Below are 15,773 nucleotides of genomic sequence, written 5' to 3' on the forward strand. Positions count from 1 at the left end.
GACTGGATGGCTGCCCCTCCATCTGGGCCCTCGTGCTCTCCATCTCCTCCACCTCCTATCTCCTCCTCCCTTTAGTGTCTTCCTGCTCTGTATGCTACCACAGTGACCATGAAAAGAGCCCTGCATCACTGGGTTGTCAGGTCTATGGTCAGTTCAAGGGCCCTACGCTTGTTTACATATTTCCAAAGTACTTTAGCAAAGTAATTTGCTAAAGACAACTAAAAGCCAAAATAAAATGTAATCTAAGACAGCTTTGACTAACCTTGCCCAAAACTAATAACTAGCTGCCTATTGAAGTCTCTTCTCTTAGATAAGGTGGGAAAGGTGTTAAACCGTGTGAAAAGTAAAGCTAACAAAGGCCAGGTTCTTTCCTTTCCCTTTGAAAGCAGATTGACATTAAGCTCAGGATTCAGTTTGAAAGTCAAACACACCGTCCTCTTCTGCATTTTTTATTCTCCTTAAACTTCACTGCATTAACAAAGTAGAGCCTTCTCTGACCTTGAGGCTAACTTCCAGGTTTTCTTTTGGTGTTCTTTTGATGTGTTTTCTCAGTCGAGACTGACAAAGAGCTAGCAGTCATAGGGAGGAAGGCAGGGGCTAGGAAAGAACGCACTCGCACGGCGAATGAAGGAATGGAGGGATCTGTCAAAGTCCATCTCTTCAGATTAACGGAAGCAGGGGGGGGGCACTACTCTCTCTCCCCCCCCCCCCCCCCCCCTAAAAAAATCCAGTGGATGGAGGGATAAACTGAGGAAGAAGGGAGAAAGGAGAAGGGAGAAGGGGACTGTGTGACCAGAATGCTAGAGGAAATGTCTGAGCAGATGAGGGTCACTTTGTTCCACAGCCAACATTTGGCATCTGGGTTCTCAAGGACTCCTCCGTGTTCAGGATTTCACTCCAACCAGTCTCCTAAATCATATCGAATTGAGTACTGTAATTCCGACAGGTTTTCCCCATGTCTCAAGATTGAGAAGAAATACATAGACAGGAAAAGAGGGAGAGAGAGAGAGAGAGAGAGAGACAGAAAGAGAGAGCGAGGGGGGGGCAAAGAAAAATAGAGATAAGGAGAACGAAAGAGAGAGAGAGCGAGAGTAATACACGAGAGGACAGATGCCACCCGCTAAAGAGGCTTCACGCTTTTGCCTGACAACTCATTGTGAAGGAAGGCCTTCACAGGTACCTGCCAACTCTATTTGGTGTGGGAGGGCCGAGTATGAGAGAATGGATGTATGAATGTTTATGTTTATATGTTTATCCTTTATTCTACTGGCCAATAAATAAGCCTGGATCATAATCCATATCTAATCACCTTGCAGTTAGTGATATGCATAATTTCATCACTACCCCCTGACCCATTATTCTTAACTATTTGTATGAATTGGAGTTATGTGCTTGAATTTTCTAGTGTTATTATTTGGTTCCCTCTCTCTCCTCCCTCTATCTCTGAACACAGAGGAGAATTTTATATATTTGGGTGCTATGGGGTGGGACTTCAAGTCTCCTGGGTTCCAGGCCTGGGGGGGAACATGAGTATTGCCACCCATACAATGTTTTTGTTAGTTTCAGCCTGAGGGCCATGTATTTGTAATAAACATCCCTCAACTTTCGCATCAGAGAATGTGGTCCTGCGATTCCTTTTATACATATGGTCCAGGCAACAGACTGTCTGTGACACTCATCCAGACAATTCCACTGATCTATCGATCGCTCCATATGTTGAGTCTGAAAATGCCAACCCTGGAAGTCGTTTGTGCTGACGTCAAAATGGGGACATTTTACAAGACAAATTCATCAGCGATTTGGATCGTCTCAAACCAATCAAAGTATCAAAGCCAATAACGTGATTCTATACATAGACCATAGTAATTACTACCCAGGGTGTAATTGCTTAATATGACCACTAGGGAGCACACCTCTCATGCCCTCTCTTGGTCCTCATGGTGGTATCAGGAAGCAGCGCATGTTTTCTCCCCATGTACACAAGCCCTGTCAGTGTGATGATTGAGCTCTCTATACATTGAAGAAACCATATTATAAATTCATAGCCCAACAATCATCTTACCAATTTCAGGTAAATGACAGCATGTCAGTGTCTATACTACAGGTCTTTCTGAAAGGTGTGTACTGATTTGATTGCCCTCTAAACATGGTTGACCATGGAGACCGAGTCTGATGCTGTGCTCTCTTACCTTTGTGGGGCCACGCTCTCTTACTTCTGTGGGGCCACAGCCCTCCAGGTAGGGTGAGGCCGGTTGGACGTACTGCCAAATTCTCTAAAACGAAGTTGGAGGTGGTTTATTGTCGAGAAATTAACATGAAATTCTCTGGCAACAGCTCTGGTGGATATTCCTGCAGTCAGCATGCCAATTGCACGCTCCCTCAAAACAAGAGACATCTGTGGCATTGTGTTGTGTGACAAAACTGCACATTTTAGTGTTGCCTTTTATTGTCCCCAGCACAACGTGCACCTGTGTAATGATCATGCTGTTTAATCAGCTTCTCGATATGCCACACCTGTCAGGTGAATGGATTATCTTTTGCAAAAGAGAAATGCTCACTAACAGCAATATAAACAAACGTGTGCTCAAAATTTGAAAGAAACAAGCTTTTTGTGTGTATGGAACATTTCTGGGACCTTTTATTATAACTCATGAAACATGGGACCGACACTTTACATGTTGCGTTTATATTTTGGTTCAGTGTAGATAAATACAGGGTGGCGCTATTCCTGGTGTGCTCATAAGTAATCTTGTGTGAAATGATTTAGGCAACTCTTGACTGGCCATGATTTTAACTGCAGCAAAGAGGTATAGCCTATGTAAGTATAATAGATTAACAGAACTGCAATATTAAATACAAAAGTTCAGCAAGGAAAAGCCTAGAAATAATATGCTTTACCCACTAAATACAGCCCGACATCTCTTGGATGTCTTTGTTTTTGTCCTGTCTAGACGTCTTTTTTTGCAGGGTGGCATTTATTGTCATGAATCTTGCCCTGGAGGCAGCACTGCGGAGTTGTCACTAGCTGGCACAGCCACAAAGTCATAAAATCTGATTTTAAACCTAACCCTAATCTTAACCACACTGCTAACCCTAATGCCTAACCCTAACCTTAAATTATGACCAAAATCCAAATTTATGTATGCATACATTTTTACGATTCAGCTGGCCCATCTAGCAGATATCGCTCAGTTCTGCCTCTGGAGCAAGATTCATGACAATAAACTTTCATCTGCTCTTTTTTTTGGTGCGGCCAAAACAGGCATTGATTTGAACAACTTCCACGTACGTTAATTTTGGGTCAGCTCCAGACCAAATCTGAACCAATCATAGACTATGTTTGGTTCAGATTTGGTCCGGTCCAGACTGGCGTATATTTGGCCCAAGCATAGATGTCTATAACTAGTTCAGATTTGGTCCAGACCGGCATTGATTTGGCCCAGACATAGATATCTATGTTTCACAAGTTTGGACAGCACAGTGCCTTAGAACACAGTAGAGTACAGCACCTTACAGTACAGTGAATAACAGTAAAGTATAGCACAGTACAGTAAAATACAGCACAATATAGTAGAGCACAACAGTGTACAGTAGAGTAAAGTAAAGTTCAGTACAGTAGAGTATAGTACAGTATAATGTACTCTATTTTTCCCTCCTTTACTTGAATGTACTCTACTGAATTATTAAATGTTTTATCCCTTTGCCTCCCCAAATTCGTGGTGTCCAATTGGTAGTTACAGTCTTGTCTCATCGCTGCAACTCCCATACGGACTCGGGAGAGGCGAAGGTCGAGAGCCGTGCGTCCTTCCAAATAACAACCCAACCAAGCCGCACTGCTTCTTGACACAGTGCCCACTTAACCCGGAAGCCAGTCGCACCAATGTGTCGGAGGAAACACTGCACACAGGGCAACCGTGTCAGCGTGCACTGCGCACGGCCCTTCCACAGGAGTCACTAGTACGCGATGGGACAAGGACATCCCTGCCGGCCAAACCCTCCCCTAAACCGGACGGCTCTGGGCCAATTGTGCGCCATTTAGCTACTAAGGTAGCTAAACAACAACATATCAGTCATAACAACATAAAAACATTTCTGTAACCGCTACTGGGAAAGTTATTGTAGGTGAAGTGGTCTGTTGGTTTATTCTGTATGTATGTCAGAGTTTGAATATCATCGCTGCTGTTTTAGAACTTTTGAAAAAGCTAACATAATTGCATGTGACATATGGGTGCAATAAGAAATACTCAATGTTGCAATCTTCAATTGGCTCCTCTTTGTGATATTACATGGATTAAACAAATATTATTGTGATATAATGCTTACTTCATAGAGAATATATGTGCCATAGAATCAATGAGCGGAACATTTGTATTGTCATTTTGCTTCCTGGGTAGTCATTGAATACCGATGTCTATATTATTGAAAAACATATTCTACAATAAACAGAATCCTTGGCCTCAGTAAAGTGATTAATTTGTATGCAGAGGAATTAAAATAACATTCTGGATATTCTTAACTCCATTAATGCAGAAACCTGAATAATTCAAGAGCAGTTATGACTGAGGGAGTAAAGATAACTGCTAGATACTGTAAATGTGAAAATATAATTCGTTTCACTTTCCCCTCAGCTCTATGGTGACACCATACTCTGCAAGAAGAGCTCTGCTCGAGCCACCTGAGGCGCATGCCGTGTGTAATTAACATCTACATTGTGCCTCGTTTCTCTGTCTTGTCTAAACTCACCTTGGTGTGAAAACAGTTTAACCGCCCTTCTCGGTTTCACCTGTGTCAAAAGTCATGTATTACACTGTGTTTAATTTACACATAATTTTAGTGTTTACATGGTGTGTCACAAACTGGATAAAGGGGTGTAGTTATTCCTTCATTATGAAAATTATGTAATATTCCATATTTGTTTTGGAAAGTTTGGACATACAAATCACTCATATTTTTTGTTGTTGAAATTAGTGCATAATTAATTTGATAAAGGGAAGACTAAAATAAACGAAATTGGAAAATACCTTAATTTATCCAACTAGTAGTGTTTACTGTCAAGTGCGTGTGCTCCGTGGGCAGGAGGGGTTAACCTGGATTAAATGTCCAAGTGATGACGTTGGAGAAGTATGGAGATTCGCAACGTTGGGAAGCCCAATAAAATGTGGTGTGGTCTGCTGTCTGACGGTAGGTAGGGCAAGTTGACTGTGGTGTGAGCAAACATATCCTACCACAGTAGCTGTCTCACCAGCCAGGAGCCCAACAGTGTCAGTGCGACTCGCCTCTGTTCTCGGAAACAACCCTGTCAAACGTCAGAGAACAGCGGAGAGTTTAACGTTTCAAAAGTCTCGTCTCCCTGCTCAGAGGAATTTAGGGTATGTGTGTCGTCACAGCCAAACGAAACAGTGCACTTCGACAACGTTAACAACTTGTAAAGTTGGAAATACAGCACTGCAACGGCGTGGAAGACATTTCTCATAGATGTCCACTCAATTGGAAAGAGGCCTACAGCTAGAGAAGATCAGACTTAATGCGCTGAAACTCGAATTGGGTGAGGAGATTGATGTTGAGAGTCTTGACGGATGCCTGCCCGAGGGGCGGCACGGCGACGCGGAGAAAGGAGCGAAGGTGGCCGAGGAGCAGACAGCGACGCTGCGCAAAATGACCCGCAGCCCCAAATGCGCCCGCTGTCGGAACCACGGCGTCGTGTCTTGTCTCAAAGGCCACAAACGCTTCTGTCGCTGGCGTGACTGCCAGTGCACAAACTGTATGCTCGTGGTGGAGCGGCAGCGGGTGATGGCTGCGCAAGTCGCCCTGCGGAGACAACAGGCGACAGAGGTGAGCCATGCGGCAGGGACATTCGTATTATACTGGTGGGATAGAATTTAAGAAAGATCATTTTTATATAATCTAGGCCAAAATGCTGTAACCCTGTGAGCAGGACCAGCGAAATTAAGGACTATGAAATAACACATATGGATAAGCAAATTAATATGCATTGCTATTTTCCTTTAGTGATAATGAAAACAAAAAAACGATATTGTTCACTTTTACATAAAAACCATAGGCTGTTTTTGCTTAACATTTCTGGATAGTTCATGTTAAAAAAAAAAAAAAGTAAGTTATTCCACTCATAAAACGAATTTGTTTACACAGCATTTTGTCATATGAATTATAGGCTTTACACCAGGGAAACTAACATATCATTATTCTGTAACAAACTAGCCTATAATATATCACATGGCTATGGCTATGACCGTACGCCTACCATGTACAGTACATGCCTGTATTTACTGCTCTAGTGTTTTTAAGATATATTGCCTTAAGTAATTTCGCCATGGGGTTAATGCATACAGTGCTTTCAGAAAGCATTCAAACCCCTTGACTTATTCCATATTTTGTTGTGTTACAAAGTGGGACTAAAATGGATTTAAGTCATTTTTTTTCAATGATCTACACAAAATACTCTAATGTCAAAGTGGATTGAATCTTTTTTTTCTTCTCACCTATCTACAAACAATACCCCACAATGACAAGGTAAAATACTGTTTTTAGATTAAAAATATATATATTGCAAATGAAAGAAATATCCATACTTTGTAGAAGCAGCTTTGGCTGCGATTACAGCGTCTTGGGTATGTCTGTATCAGCTTTGCAGATCTGGATTTTGGGATTTTTCTCCCCATTGTTCCTTGCAGATTTTCCTCAAGATCTGTTAAATTAGATGGGGAGCGGCGGTGACCAGCAATCTTCAAGTTTTTCCACAGATTTTCAATGGCCCAACCAAAGCCCTGACTTTAATATTATGTAAATATAATTTAATGTATGTTACTTCTACCCCGTTCCTTTGCAGGGTAAGAAAGTGATCAGGGGAGCAGCCACACCATTCCGTCGCACCGCTTATCAGCGCTACACCAGAGCACCTAGCATCTTAGCAAAGAGTATCCTAGAGGGTAGGTATCAGTGATAGGCGTGCTTCAGTAGGTGATCTGGTCTAGCTAACAGTAGTCTATCCTATACAGTGCCTTCAGAAAGTATTCACATCCCTTGAATTACAAAGTGGGTCTAAAATGGATTTAATAGTATTTTTTCCTCCAACAATCTACACAAAATACTCTGTAACGTCAAAGCGGAACAAAATGTATAAACATTTGTAAAAATAAATAAATAAATAAAAATAAACACTAATATATCTTGATTAGGTAAGTATTCATCCTCAAATCAAATCAAATGTTATTTGTCACAATGCGCCGATAACAATAGGTGAAACCTACCGTGAAACCAACAAAGCAGTTCAAGAAATAGAGTTAAGAACATTTTTACTAAATAAACTAAAGTAAAAAAAACAAAAACAATAATGATGCTATTTACACAAGGTACCAGCACCGAGTAAATGTGTGGGGGGGTACAGGTTAGTCGTGGTAATTTGTAAAGTGACTATGCATAGATAATAAAAAGCTAGTAGCAGCGGTGTAAAATCAAAGGGGCAGGGGGATCAATGTAAATAGTCCAGGTGGCCATTTGATTAATTGTTTAGCAGTCTTATGACTTGAGGGTAGAAGCTATTAAGGAGCCTTTTGGTCCTAGACTTGGCGCTCCAGTACTGCTTGCCGTGCGGTAGCAGAGAGAACAGTCTATGACTTGGGTGACTGGAGTCTTTGAATTTTTGGGGGGCCTTCCTCTGACAGCGCCTAGTACATAGGTCCTGCATGTAAGGAAGCTTGGCCCCAGGGATGTACTGGGTCGTACGCACTACCCTCTGTAGCACCTTAGGGTCAGATGCCGAGCAGTTGCCATACCAGGCGGTGATGCAACCGGTCAGGATGCTCTCGATGATGCAACTGTATAACCTTTTGAGGATCTGGGGACCAATGCCAAATCTTTTCAGTCTTCTGAGGGGGAAAGGTGTTGTTGTGCCCTCTACTGTCTTGGTGTGTTTGGACCAAGATAGTTCATTGGTGATGTGGACACTAAGGAACTTCAAACTCTCTTCAAACTGGGGGCGGCCTGTCAGGAAGTCCAGGATCCAGTTGATGAGGGAGGTGTTTAGTCACAGGGTCCTTAGTTTAGTGAAGAGCTTCGTGGGCACTATGGTGAACAGCATGCTCACATACAGTGAGGAGAACAAGTATTTGATACACTGCCGATTTTGAAGGTTTTCCTACTTACAAAGCATGTAGAGGTCTGTATTTTTTTATCATAGGTACACTTCAACTGTGAGAGACGGAACCTAAAACAAAAATCCAGAAAATCACATTGTATGATTTTTAAGTAATTAATTTGCATTTACAGACCTGATAGTTTTTCTTTAAAAAGCCCTCCTGTTCTCCACTCATTACCTGTATTAACTGCACCTGTTTGAACTCGTTACCCGTATAAAAGACACCCGTCCACACACTCAATGAAACAGACTCCAACCTCTCCACAATGGACAAGACCAGAGAGCTGTGTAAGGACGTCAGGGTTAAAATTGTAGACCTGCACAAGGCTGAGATGGGCTACAGGACAATAGGCAAGCAGCTGGTGAGAAGGCAACAACTGTTGGCGCAATTAGTAGAAAATGGAAGAAGTTCAAGATGATGGTCAATAACCCTCGGTCTGGGGCTCCATGCAAGATCTCACTTTGTTGGGCATCAATAATCATGAGGAAGGTGAGGGATCAACCCAGAACTACATGGCAGGACCTGGTCAATGACCTGAAGAGAGCTGGGACCACAGTCTCAAAGAAAACCATTAGTAACACACTACACCGTCATGGATTAAAATCCTGCAGCGCACGCAAGGTCCCCCTGCTCAAGCCAGCGCATGTCCAGGCCTGTCTGAAGTTTGCAAATGACCATCTGGATGATCCAGAGGAGGAATGGGAGAAAGTCATGTGGTCTGATGAGACAAAAATAGAGCTTTTTGGTCTAAACTCCATTCGCCGTGTTTGGAGGAAGAAGAAGGATCAGTACAACCCCAAGAACACCATCCCAACCGTGAAGCATGGAGGTGGAAACATCATTCTTTGGGGATGCTTTTCTGAAAAGGGGACAAGACGACTGCACCGTATTGAGGGGAGGATGAAGGGGGCCATGTATCGTGAAATCTTGGCCAACAACCTCCTTCCCTCAGTAAGAGCCTTGAAGATGGATCGTGGCTGGGTCTTCCAGCATGACAACGACCCGGAACACAGTGCCAGGGCAAAGAAGGAGTGGCTCCGTAAGAAGCATCTCAAGGTCCTGGAGTGGCCTAGCCAGTCTCCAGACCTGAACCCAATAGAACATCTTTGGAGGGAGCTGAAAGTCCGTATTGCCCAGCGACAGCCCCGAAACCTGAAGGATCTGGAGAAGGTCTGTATGGAGGAGTGGGCCAAAATCCGTGCTGCAGTGTGTCCAAACCTGGTCAAGAACTACAGGAAACGTATGATCTCTGTAATTGCAAACATAGGTTTCTGTACCAAATATTAAGTTAGGCTTTTCTGATGTGTCAAATACTTATGTCATGCAATAAAATGCAAATTAATTACTTAAAAATCATACAATGTGATTTTCTGGATTTTTGTTTTATAATCCGTCACTCACAGTTGAAGTGTACCTATGATACAAATTACAGACCTCTACATGCTTTGTAAGTAGGAAAACCTGCAAAATTGGCAGTGTATCAAATACTGTACTTGTTCTCCCCACTGTAGGTGTTCCTTTTGTCCAGGTGAGAAAGGGCAGTGTGGAGTGTGATTGAGATTACGTCATCTGTGGATCTGTTGGAGCGGTATGCGAATTGGAGTGGGTCTAAGGTTTCCGTCATGATGCTGTTGATGTGAGCCATGACCAGCCTTTCAAAGCACTTCATGGCTACCGACGTGAGTGCTATGGGGCGGTAATCATTTAGGAAGATTACCTCCACTTTCTTGGGCACAACGACTATGGTGGTCTGTTTGAAACATGTAGGTATTACAGACTCGGTCAGGGAGAGGTTGAAAATGTAATTGAAGACACTTGCTAGTTGGTCCGTGCATGCTTTGAGTGCTCGTCCTGGTAATCCGTCTGGCCCACATCGGCTATGGAGAGCGTGATCACACAGTTGTCCGGAACAGGTGGTGCTCTCATGCATGTTTCAGTGTTGCTTGCCTTGAAGCGAGTATAACAGGCATTCAGCTCATCTGGTAGGCTTGCATCACTGGGTAGCTCTTGGCTGGGTTTCCCTTTATAGTCCGTAATAGTTTTCATGCCTTGCCACATCCGACGAGCGTAAGAGCCAGTTAGTAGGATTCAATCTTAGTCCTGTATTGACGCTTTGCCTGTTTGATGGTTCGTCTGAGGGCATAGCGTCATTTCTTATAAGTGTCCGGATTAGTGTCCCGCTCCTTGGAAGTGGCAGCTCTAGCCTTTAGCTCGGTGGGGATGTTGCCTATAATCCATGACTTCTGGTTGGGATATGTACGTACAGTCACCTTGGTTGACGACGTCGTCTATGCACTTATTGATGAAGCCGGTGACTGAGGTGGTATACTCCTCAATGGCATTAGATGAATCCCGGAACATATTCCAGCCTGTACTAGCAAAACAGTCCTGTAGAGTAGCATCCGCATCATCTGAGCGAGTCACTGGTACTTCCTGCATTAGTTTTTGCTTGTAAGCAGGAATCAAGAGGATAGAATTATGGTCAGATTTGTGAAATGGAGGGCGAGGGAGAGCTTTGTATGAGTCTCTGTGTGTGGAGTAAAGATGGTCTAGAGTTTTTTTTCTCCTCTGGTTGCACGTGACATGCTGCTCGAAATGAGGTCAAATGGATTTAAGTTTGCCTGCATTAAAGTTCCCAGCCAGTTGGAGTGACGCTTTTGGATGAGCATTTTCTTGTTTACTTATGGCCTTATACAGCTCTTTGAGTGTGTTCTTAGAGTCAGCATCGGTTTGTGGTGGTAAATAGATGGCTATGAATAATATAGGTGAGAACTCTCTTGGTAGATAGTGGGGACTACAGCTTATCATGAGGTATTCTACCTCAGGCGAGCAATACCTCGAGACTTCTTTAATATTTGGCATCGCGCACCAGCAGTTATTGACAAATAGACACACACACTTGCCGCTCGTCTTATGAGAGAGACATAGCTGCTCTGTCCTGCCGATGCATGGAGAAGCCAGCCAGCTTTATATTATCTGTGTCGTTGTTTAGCCACGTCTTGGGGAAACATAAGACATTACAGTTGTTTATGTACCGTTGGTAGGATAGTGTTAATCGTAGATCGTCCAGTTTGTTTTCCAACTGCACGTTGGCCAATAATACAAAGGGTAGTGGTGGTTTACCTACTCGTCGGCAAATTCTTACAAGGCACCAGACCTCTTCATGCAGATAACAGGGATTCGGGCCTTGTCTCGTCAAAGCAGTATATCCTTCGCGTCAGACTTATGAGTTACAAACAATGCGACAAAACAAACAAAATAGCACAGTTGGGTCAATACATGTTAAAATCCCCTTTGGCATCGATTACAGCGGTGAGTCTTTCTGGGTAAGTCTAAGTGCTTTCCACACTGGGATTTCGTGTGAAATCCCTGAGCGGGTTCCTTCCTCTCTGGCAACTGAGTTTGGAAGGATGCCTGTATTTTTGGTAGTGACTGGGTGTATTGATACTCCATCTAAAGTGTAATGAATAACGTCATGCTCAAAAGGAATATTCAATGTCTTTTTTTATTTTTTATTTTTTAACCAATCTACCAATAGGTACCTTTCTTTGGGAGGCATTGGTAAACCTCCCTTGTCTTTGTGGTTGAATCTGTGTTTTAAATTCACTGTTCGACTGAGAGGCCTTACTGATAATTGTATGTGTGGGGTACAGAGATGAGGTAGTCATTCAAAAATGATGTAACCTTTTACTGCAGTGGGCTAAATCAGGTTCACACAGAGTGTTTCTTGGTAGTCTTAAACAAATCTGTTTTGACACAGAAGTATACACCACACACACATGGTTATGGGCTTAAACAAAATAAGACACCTGTATCATTTTGAGTTTTCATCCCAATATTACACTGTATACCACAGCATTGTTGATTACTCGTTTCTGATTGGCTAGGAATGCATTCTAGAATGGACATTAAAACCCAATAACGGGACAGTTGCAAAAGATATCAGAACAGTTGGAAAAAATATCAGGACAACTTGCAATCATGACCAAATAAACCAACAACCACACAAATGGAAATAGGTTACATTGTAAACGCAGGTCCAATAAGGAAAGAACATATCTAGCTAGCAAAGATTTGTTTTTGCAGAGAATTCTTTTTTGGAGCATCTGATGACCTAACATGGTGAGTGATGAACATGAATTTATCCTGTCCCCCTCCACCACTAATGCTGTCAAATCCTTCCACGTTTCTAGTTTTACCAGCTGTTTTTAGCAACTGATTTCTGAATTTGGTTTTCATATTGGCAGGTTTGCTAGCAACAAACTATTTAGCTATTTTCTTGCCTAGTGTTTGACATGCAACGCAATCTCCTCGTAATTAACAGTCAGTATTGACGAGTTTCCGGACAAGGAGGCAAACTTTACTAGCTATGCCAAGCAAAATCAGGCATTATCAGCTCATTGTTATGTATGTATCCAAATGAATGTGAATATAAAACAGCTAATTTGCTGTTATTCTGGCTGCAGAGGTCGTGAATGTGTTAGACGTAGCTAGTTGGTTAGCTAGCAAGCAGGGGATACGAATGTATCCAGCGAGCATGGCAACGGAAGATAAAGAACGAACGACCAACGCGTCAATAAATATCGAACTAATCGAACATATGACTGGGTCGTGTCTCTAGCAACCAAAAGATGAGAAAGTATGAATGAACTTCTTTTTTTTAAATGAAAATATCAACAAACAAAATGTAATTTCTACCGGTAAATATGTGCTTATCGTTGTTTTCTTTGTCAACTGTGGTATAAGTGGGATAAAAGCCTCCGTTCTGTACATTACCTTGGAAAAATGAACTCGACTCTCTCGTTCGGATGTATCGTCCATTATTTCCAAGGTAATGTACAGAACGGAGGCGTTTAGCCCTTAGTTATATAAAATACATCACTGAAGATTGAACTATAACACCATCTGACATATAAACACCAGATACATTTAAAAAAATATATATATATATATTCTATATATATATATATATATATATATATATGAAAGTACAGAGTGAGTCCTTGCAACTTATTATTTGTGACTAGTTAAACACATTTTTACTCCTGAACTTTAGGCTTGCAATAACTAAGGGGTTGAATACTTATTGGCTCATGACATTTCAGCTTTTAAAACATTAATCATTTGTAGACATTTCGAAAACATAATTCCACTTTGACTTTATGTGTAGGCCAGTGACAAAAAAAACTACATTTAATCCATTTTAAATTCAGGCTGCAGCACAAGAAAATGTGAAAAAAATGTTAAGGGGTGTAAATACTTTATGAAGGCACTGTAGATTAGAGGATGAAGCTTCATTAGCATCTAGCTCATTACCCCATCTCCTGTCTCAGACCAGACAGTGGGCTACACCACACGGGATAAGTCAGTAATTACACTGCCTGTTTCGTCTATAGGGACTAGATCTGTTTGTATTTTATTTATGGTAATTAAAATTATGCAAATGGTGGTTATGGAATTACAAGCTGTGTTTACCAGCGAGCGACTGGGAGACAAAATGATGAGGTCATGTTACCTCTACGTTCCCCTGAGTAAGCACATGAACATGTACACACACTAGAGCAATGTCATCACAGTTGTGTTTAGAGCATCTACTTTGGCTTTATGAATTTCAACTTCATTTACCTAAATAAAGTTGGTAAATTAATGTGTTCATTGTTTAACTTCCTATTTGGTAGATTTAAGTTATTATAGTGAAACAGACTGTGTTCTCAAGGTAATCATTATACAACTTAATGACATCAGTGTTGTACATTACCCAATAGGGTACAAACTCCCTATGGCGGAGGACGGCCCCTGGTCCAAGCGACGTCACTTCCCCTCTGTCAGTGCCAGGATGAGGAAGAGGAAGGCGTTTGCTGATAAGGAGCTGGAGACTGTGATGCTGGAGAGAGAGCTGAGACAGAGAGAGCTGGAGGACATATCAGGTCTCACCCTGCTTCACCCCCCGGCCCTGGCAGTGATGCCCGCCTCCCCCCACCACTGCTGCCCACACAAGGACCCTGGGGCATCCACCTACGTGCCTGTGTACAAATACAAACCGGGCCCTGTGCTGTATGAGTGTGACTTCCACTGTTACCAGGAAGAGCTCAAGGCCAGATCAGCAGAAAGCGGTTATAATTATGGTCAGTTCATGTCAAAGTGTAACTCTAACTCTGGGGTTCTGGAACACATGGAGCAAGCCAGGGAGAGAGCACTGGAGAGCTGGGAGTGCTCCAGGAAGAGGGAGAGCTGTCGAGAGCCGTTACCCGTGCCCTTACTACAACTCCAACAGCGGGGGAGTAGTTATTCTGAAGGCTCAGCTGATCTGGACAAGGATAAGGCCGTGCCAAAATGGGTCAAAGACGATCCAACCGTTCCAACGGCCATCATGCCAAAAATAGCCATCACACACTCTGACTTTCCCTCTGAACCAAAGCATATGTTTCAGGGAGAGGTAGAACCCTACAAACCCAGCAGGTTCCCAGAGCCTCACTTCCTCACACCCAAGGACTGGTCAGCAGGTGGGATTAGGCATCATGACGGGCCTCAGATCAACTCAATGAAACCCACAGTGGTGAGGCGGCCATTACCGTTCTCAGTGGAGTCATTGCTGAGGGCCTGAGGAACTCATGTCCATAAGTGCATTTTCTATTAACAACACTGGTTACTGTAAAATGCATAACGAGTGAAATAATGTATTTAAGAAAATAAGTATACCCAAATCTATGTCAGTATTTAGTTTTAAAAAATGTGCTCAGCATTTTTCAAAGGATTGTAAGATAGTATTTTTAGAGCACAAGATACATTGGGATCCAAAATAAATGACACCCTTGATAAAGATGAGCAATGACTGTTGTATAAAGTAAATAATAAAGATTCTGTGCTATAATGTGCAGTGCCTTCAGGAAGTGTTCATACCCCTGGACTTTTTCACATTTTTCTTGTGTTGCAGCCTGAATTCAAAATTGATTTAATTGTTGTTGTTTTTCTCACCCAATACCCCACAATAACAAAGATTTTTTTGTTTGACTAAATACAGAAATATCTCATTTACATAAGTATTCACACGCTATGACACTTCAAATTGAGCTCAGGTGCATCCAATTTCCTTTGAACATCCTTGAGATGTCACCAGAACTTGATTGGAGTCCACCTGTGGCCAGTTCAATTGTTTGGACATGATTTAGAAAGAAACACATCTGTCTAAGGTCCCACAGTTGACAGTCTATGTCAGAGCAGAAACTATACCATGAAGTCCAAGGAACTGTCCGTAGATCTCCTAAATATAATTGTGATGAGGCATATACAGTACCTGGGAAGAGTGTAAAACAATTTCTAGTGTTGAAAGTTTTCAAGAGCACAGTGATGACCAACAACCCATTGACCACTCGGACAGAACTGCATAGTTCCTTGGCTGACGTGGAAGAACCTGCCAGAAGGACAACAGTCTCTACAGCACTTAACCAATCTGGGCTTTATGGGAGAGTGGCCAGACGGAAGCCAATCCTGATATAAAAGAAACATGACAGCACACCTGGAGTTCAGGGGTGTGAATACTTATGTAAATGAGATATTTCTGTATTTCATTTTTGTTTTCACACATGAAAGTTCTTAGAAAAAAGTCAAATAGATAGC

The 15,773-nt window shown here is 42.3% G+C and overlaps 1 protein-coding gene across 1 annotated transcript; it reads left to right on the top strand.

Annotated features, from left to right (window-relative positions):
• The first annotated feature begins 5,173 nt into the window (after positions 1–5,173).
• On the top strand, positions 5,174–15,053 carry LOC139407694 (uncharacterized). Its single transcript, XM_071151542.1, has 3 exons — positions 5,174–5,832; positions 6,848–6,947; positions 13,922–15,053. The coding sequence occupies exons 1-3, from the start codon at positions 5,476–5,478 to the stop codon at positions 14,758–14,760; spliced, it is 1,296 nt and encodes a 431-aa protein (XP_071007643.1). The 5' UTR covers positions 5,174–5,475; the 3' UTR covers positions 14,761–15,053.
• Positions 15,054–15,773: the final 720 nt, after the last annotated feature.

Source organism: Oncorhynchus clarkii, chromosome 4 (assembly GCF_045791955.1).
Source record: "Oncorhynchus clarkii lewisi isolate Uvic-CL-2024 chromosome 4, UVic_Ocla_1.0, whole genome shotgun sequence".
In the NCBI taxonomy this organism is placed as follows: Eukaryota; Metazoa; Chordata; class Actinopteri; order Salmoniformes; family Salmonidae; genus Oncorhynchus; species Oncorhynchus clarkii.